This window comes from Eurypyga helias, unplaced genomic scaffold (assembly GCF_000690775.1).
Source record: "Eurypyga helias isolate BGI_N326 unplaced genomic scaffold, ASM69077v1 scaffold48572, whole genome shotgun sequence".
Classification (NCBI taxonomy): domain Eukaryota; kingdom Metazoa; phylum Chordata; class Aves; order Eurypygiformes; family Eurypygidae; genus Eurypyga; species Eurypyga helias.
In genome coordinates this window covers 1-5,537 of record NW_010238840.1, presented here as the reverse complement: position 1 = coordinate 5,537, position 5,537 = coordinate 1, and the positions used below count along the sequence as shown (strand labels likewise).

Sequence of the window (5,537 nt, the reverse complement as noted above, 5' to 3'; positions counted from 1 at the left end):
TACACAAATGCTTTTTGACAGGGGATTTTTCTTCTTTCCTCTTCATGCTGAAAAAGAGTTCTCAGTAAAAAAGAATCTCACAGCTTTTCTTCCAACACAGTTAAGAAGACAACAAGAAAACTCAACAGAGCTGTGGAAATTAAATTTAATGTGTTAATGTATTTTCTGAATTTGAATAAATTTGGATTTTACTCTAATGTTCCATCATGCAGTGTCCTACCATGACAAGAAAGCATTCAAAGATCTTCCTTTTCCATGTTTTAAAAAACATTTTTATTACAAAAACTGGGGGGCAAGCTCGGCTTCTGCATCATAGACATTTTAATCAACACCAGCCCAAACACTTTAAAAAGAAAAGATTAGAGCTGAAAAGTATAAGCCTATTAAAGAAAAAAAAAAAAATTGACCACAAGACGACCAGAACAGCAGGGAAGTCTTGTAATGTGCCAAGAACCTGATGAAGCAAGATTAGATTGCATGAGAAAAAAGGGCAATGGGTACTCAGCAGTTAAGAGATTATTTCCCACCCCTTTTTATAAAGCACAGTGAAATTACCCACTCTTGGGATATCAAGAAATGTATACTTCACTGAAAGTAAGTCCCTGTAAGACATCGAGTGTCTCCAATGTCTAACTCAATGAAATCCTTCCACTAGACTCTAAGACTATACATTCAACTTTAAGAAGGAAAGTATTAAATAAGGATCACACATAATAAAAAGCAAATAACATCATAGAAAAGTGTGAAAAAACCAAGTAGCCCTTTCTGAAAGTCATAAAGCAAAGGTTAAAGATAAAGTTAACAGGTGAACAAGTGTATTTGACTTTATCTGATGACCTCCATGCCAAGAACTACGTTTTTCTCTAAACATCTGTCAGTACAGTATCTTAAAAAGCAATGAAATCCAGCTGCACACAGAAGCACTCTGCACTCCTGTGAGTATTCCGGTACTTATTTCTCAAATGTTACCCTGAAGTTTCAGTCCTTTCTGTTCTGGTCACCCTCATATATACATGCCACAAGATACAGATGGCAGTGTCATCAGTATTGCAATACCACTGGTGCCTCAATGGCTATACCTAGCTCCTTGGGACAACAGTAAAATCTCCTGAAACAAAATGCTATCATGGACTCAAGATAATTTGGCATTTACTTCTGTAGAATTTCTTGCCCAATAATTGAGTCTTCCAAGCTTGCACTAAGAGTGAAATTCTCTGCATAGTTCATAAATTATCTTGCTATCAGAAGACACACTCCACAGAAATCTCCTATATTAGTTAGGGACCAAGTATAAGCAGAGAACTGTGAGATTCTTTTTAAAGATTGTAAGCATTTTTTGAGCAGTTCTTGCAGACATACACACTCCACCACCAAAACCACAGAGCTGAAATCAGAAACATGACCATCTGAAAAATTCTGATAAAGAACTATCAATATATTTGAAACTTACCACACATTATTCCCAAAGCTGTGCTAAATACTGCCATATAACCAAAGTAAAATGATGTTTGAAACAAGCCATACATCCTGGAAAAGAAAGATAGGGATTTATGCTAGGTATTTTCTCCAGTTTTTATCAATAAACATATTTGGCAATACAGTAATCTGTTATTCAATAAAGAAAACCATTACTTACTTTGTCTTGAAAAAGTAGTAGTAAAAGGAGTACATGTAAACATAAATTGCAGTTGATGCCGCAGAAAGAAAGCTTGTCCACTGCCTGAAAGCAAAGATCGCATGCCCATCATATATCTAACCAAAACGCTCCCCAAGAAGATGGCACAATGTGCCAAAACCTTACCCTAAAAATCAAGTGTACTGCTTCTACAGACTTATTTAACAAAACCAACATGTTGTCTCCTGTAAGTGACAAAAGCTTCTACGGCAACAGCTACCACTGATACCAAGTGATGATCCTTCCACACATTCCTGGGTGCCTCAACATACGTGGGTTTTTTGTACATACACAGATGCACATACACACAGAAAGCTGTCCAGAAAGGATCCAAGAACTGCTTTTACTCCTTACAGCTAAAATCTGGACATGGGACCCTTCAAAAAGACCCATCTAGACTGAAGAAACACTAATTTTCTGTAAAACTCTCACCATCTGGTTAACTATGTGAATAATGCAATACTCACCACCTGTAATCCTCTGCATTTAGCAGGAAATAGGTACAAACGATAGTCACACAAACTGTCACAATGCAGAGGATGACCAGAACCAACATCATAAAGCCATAAACATAGTAGATCTTGTAAGCCCAGAATGAAGTAAAAATGAAATACCTGAAGAGAGAAAACAAAACATGCAGATAATATTGTAATTGAATGTAAATTATTGTAATTTTTAATGAAATTGGCAAATAGCTGACATACTCACATTTCAATAAAAATTGATCCAAAAGGGAGGATTCCACCTAGGCAAACAATAACAGCTGGTTCCATGAACCTGAAAGATATAAGGATTAGTTTATGAACAATTTTAATATGGTTATAAATGAAAGATTAAGACATATAACCAGATAATTAATACAGCACGGAGAATCATTTAAAAGTCATGCTAACAAGAACAATTCTGTCTCACACTAGCATAACAGAAAGAAGATTCCCCCAGAGATGTCGCGTGTGTGGATAAAAGGAGTTACTCTTGGGGAAAGCTGAAACAAAACATAAGGCTCATGCCTATCTCGTACAAGCATAAGGTTAGGCACCTAACCAGCCTTAAAGGCTACAGAAAGAATCTCTCTTGCTCAAAAAGGGCCTAAGCAACCAGGCCCCATGACATCCACTAGCCTTGAATGAAGGCAGCAAGAACTCCGTATACTACATATACAGCAAAAAGCCCAAAGAAAATGTTGCAGAGTAATGGTTATAAAATTAAGAACCAGTGTTTATTTTTAATGCTGTACTGAGTCACGAGCATACGGCCAAAATACCTGTAGATGATACTGTCACTTACTAAAGGTGACCTCTGTGTAGCCCTTCAGTGATGCCAAATCTAGCTAGTAACCTGTGATTTACAGAGTCTTTTATTATTTATAGAGATACTTGTCTAAGATGATGGTGTGCAATTTCATCATCTTCAAGAGAACTATCTTATTTCTTTTTATCTGTCATGCTGGTCTAGAAAAACCCATCAGATTCCCAAGATACAGGTCACAACATAATTCACATCCTAGCATCTGAGCTGCACAACCCACCACTAACAAGAGACTAAGTGTACTGCACTTCCTGGATATCATGGGCATACATGTTTCAATGCCCCCTTCATTTTGTCTGTTCCATTCCTCTGAACAGGGAGAGCAAGAAAAATCCATTAAAAAAATCCTCTGAGGATATTTTCATTTCCAGAGCTTGCTGCTTCCATCTCAAATTTAAATTAATAGGAAAAAGTGACTGCATTCATAATTTTCCAAAAGCTTGTCTACATCTTGAGACTAGGCAACCCTTTTACAGTCAATTCAAAAATAATAAAGGCTTATTCACAATTCAAACCATATACCTGGGATATTTTAGGCTCTGTGCCATCAATAAAAGCACAGAATTGGTAAACAGCAAGCTCCTCCCCATCATCACCCTGCAAATATGTCTCAGCTTGTACATGGAGACCATTAACCAGAACAGTTCTGCCTCCAAGGCACATTCAATCCTAAATCTGGAAGAGGCATTAACTAAAGAGGAAAGGTTTAGTTTAGAGATACCTGTACAAGAACTGGGTTAGGACCATCCCACTTACATAAGAGTCTAAAGAGCATTTCAGGACAAATGTGACTCGGTGATCTAGGACTGCAACCTCTGCTACAACTATTAACCATGGTGTTTTAATTCAACAGAAAATTCATATTAAGGAAATGTCAGTAGAGCTGCTCTTCTAGGCACAACTCAATTTAAATAAAAAAAGTTATTCCAGAAAAACTTTTAATGATCACACCTGAAAAGTCATTTTAAACATACTGAAATGAATACTCCTAGCTAACATTCATGATCATCTTTACCATTTTTTCTCTGGTATGGGACGAGGCACCGCATTGACACGACATGGAAAATTGGGCTGTCCTGAAAGATTTCGTCCAAGAATTGTACCAACGAGGTTCAGTGGAAGAATGACAAAGAAACAAATACAGCACACTGCCACCTATCAGCAAAAAATAAAATAATAATTAAAAAAAACAGGTAGAAGATGACAAAAGAAGATAACCAACCCGCTCCATGTGTATTAGTCCTTAGTAGTTACTGCTGTAGGATCACACTCTTAGTTATGAAGCATTGGTCAACATATATTGGCTTTATCAAACAGAAGTATTTATTTCCTGAGAAACTTCCTCATAAACACTATTAAGTATATTTTCTTGCATCAGTTGAGAGAACAGAACCATTAGGGTTTTTTTTACTGTTTTCATCTAATCATCAATCTATTGCACAGAAGTGGAAATCTTCATGGTACTTCATCACACAAAATTTTATCAGCTTCTCTTAAACTTCTGCCAGGTATGCTGGCCGTGGGAGTTACCATCTAGCAGTTAGGCAGCTGCACTCAAACCACAACTGCTGGGTGCAAAATTTTTAATCTAATCCAAAAAAGAAAGCCAAAGAAGGATTGCAAAGTCATGTCAGAATGTTACCCATCAAAATTTTGGGTTCAATTCTGTCCACTATCCACCAACCAGGTAATTAAGAATATAGACTGCCAAAGAAACAAGTGGCCACTGGTATGCACAGAAACAAAATTTAGAAGCACAACAGCCCAACTTCCATATAGAGATTAAGTTTATGCACAACGCAGCAAAGGCAAGCCAATGTTCTGGCTCTTTCCAAGGGAACAAGCTTCCATAAAATTTTACCATGAATTGTCTTTTTTTCCAGTATATGTATGTAGCCCTGCTTTTGCTATTCCTTGAAGGCAACATATTTTTATATTCCAAAACAAGAAAATTTGAAGTGTTTAGCAAGACACTAGTCTTTAATTTACACTCGTGTCTCCTCAGCAGAATATTAATTAGCATTAGACAGTTTGTTAACTTTCTGATACTGATAATTAAAGACAGAACAGTTGCATGTAATGCAATAACCATAATTCTGAATATTGACCCTGTGACCTTCTCTGTGCAACATATGAAAATGCAGTGCTTCAAAAGCATTGTTGTCTGAGGCTCTGTGTACACCCTGGTGCCTCCTGAGCGAAGAAGCTATACTCCTCTTTCACTCCATCAAGTCTCAAAAGTCCATGGCAGCAGATTAATCCAAAAGAAGGACAGTAGACCAAGTGTAAAAGCCACACACTGACTTGTTTAAGAAGCAGTTACTCCAGGATAAGTAAAGGCTGTTTGTTCACAGAGGTTATATCTACAGAAATCTACTGCAAGCAGCTGAAAAGTAAAAACCGCTAGGCTTCCTGAGATGAGGAGCTGTACTACATTAGCTCAATACAAACTTAGCTTTAAGTCAATCACACCTGTTTAAGGCAACATCTGACTAAAGTCAGCGGGTTATCCCTCTGTTATTGACTTGTGTACTTGGGGGTACTGGTGGATGAA

General features: G+C 37.2%; 1 protein-coding gene across 1 annotated transcript in view; it reads right to left on the bottom strand.

The window, feature by feature from the left end:
• LOC104506856 (transmembrane 9 superfamily member 3-like) overlaps positions 1–4,138 on the bottom strand; it is a gene marked incomplete at its 5' end in the record, with an annotated part of 8,593 nt that extends 4,455 nt beyond the window's left edge. Inside the window, 5 exons of the mRNA XM_010147958.1 lie at positions 1,451–1,527; positions 1,637–1,720; positions 2,143–2,289; positions 2,384–2,452; positions 3,999–4,138. Coding sequence (XP_010146260.1) covers positions 1,451–1,527; positions 1,637–1,720; positions 2,143–2,289; positions 2,384–2,452; positions 3,999–4,138 — 517 coding nt within the window. The remainder of the gene's footprint in view (positions 1–1,450; positions 1,528–1,636; positions 1,721–2,142; positions 2,290–2,383; positions 2,453–3,998) is intronic.
• Between the last annotated feature and the right edge of the window lie 1,399 nt (positions 4,139–5,537).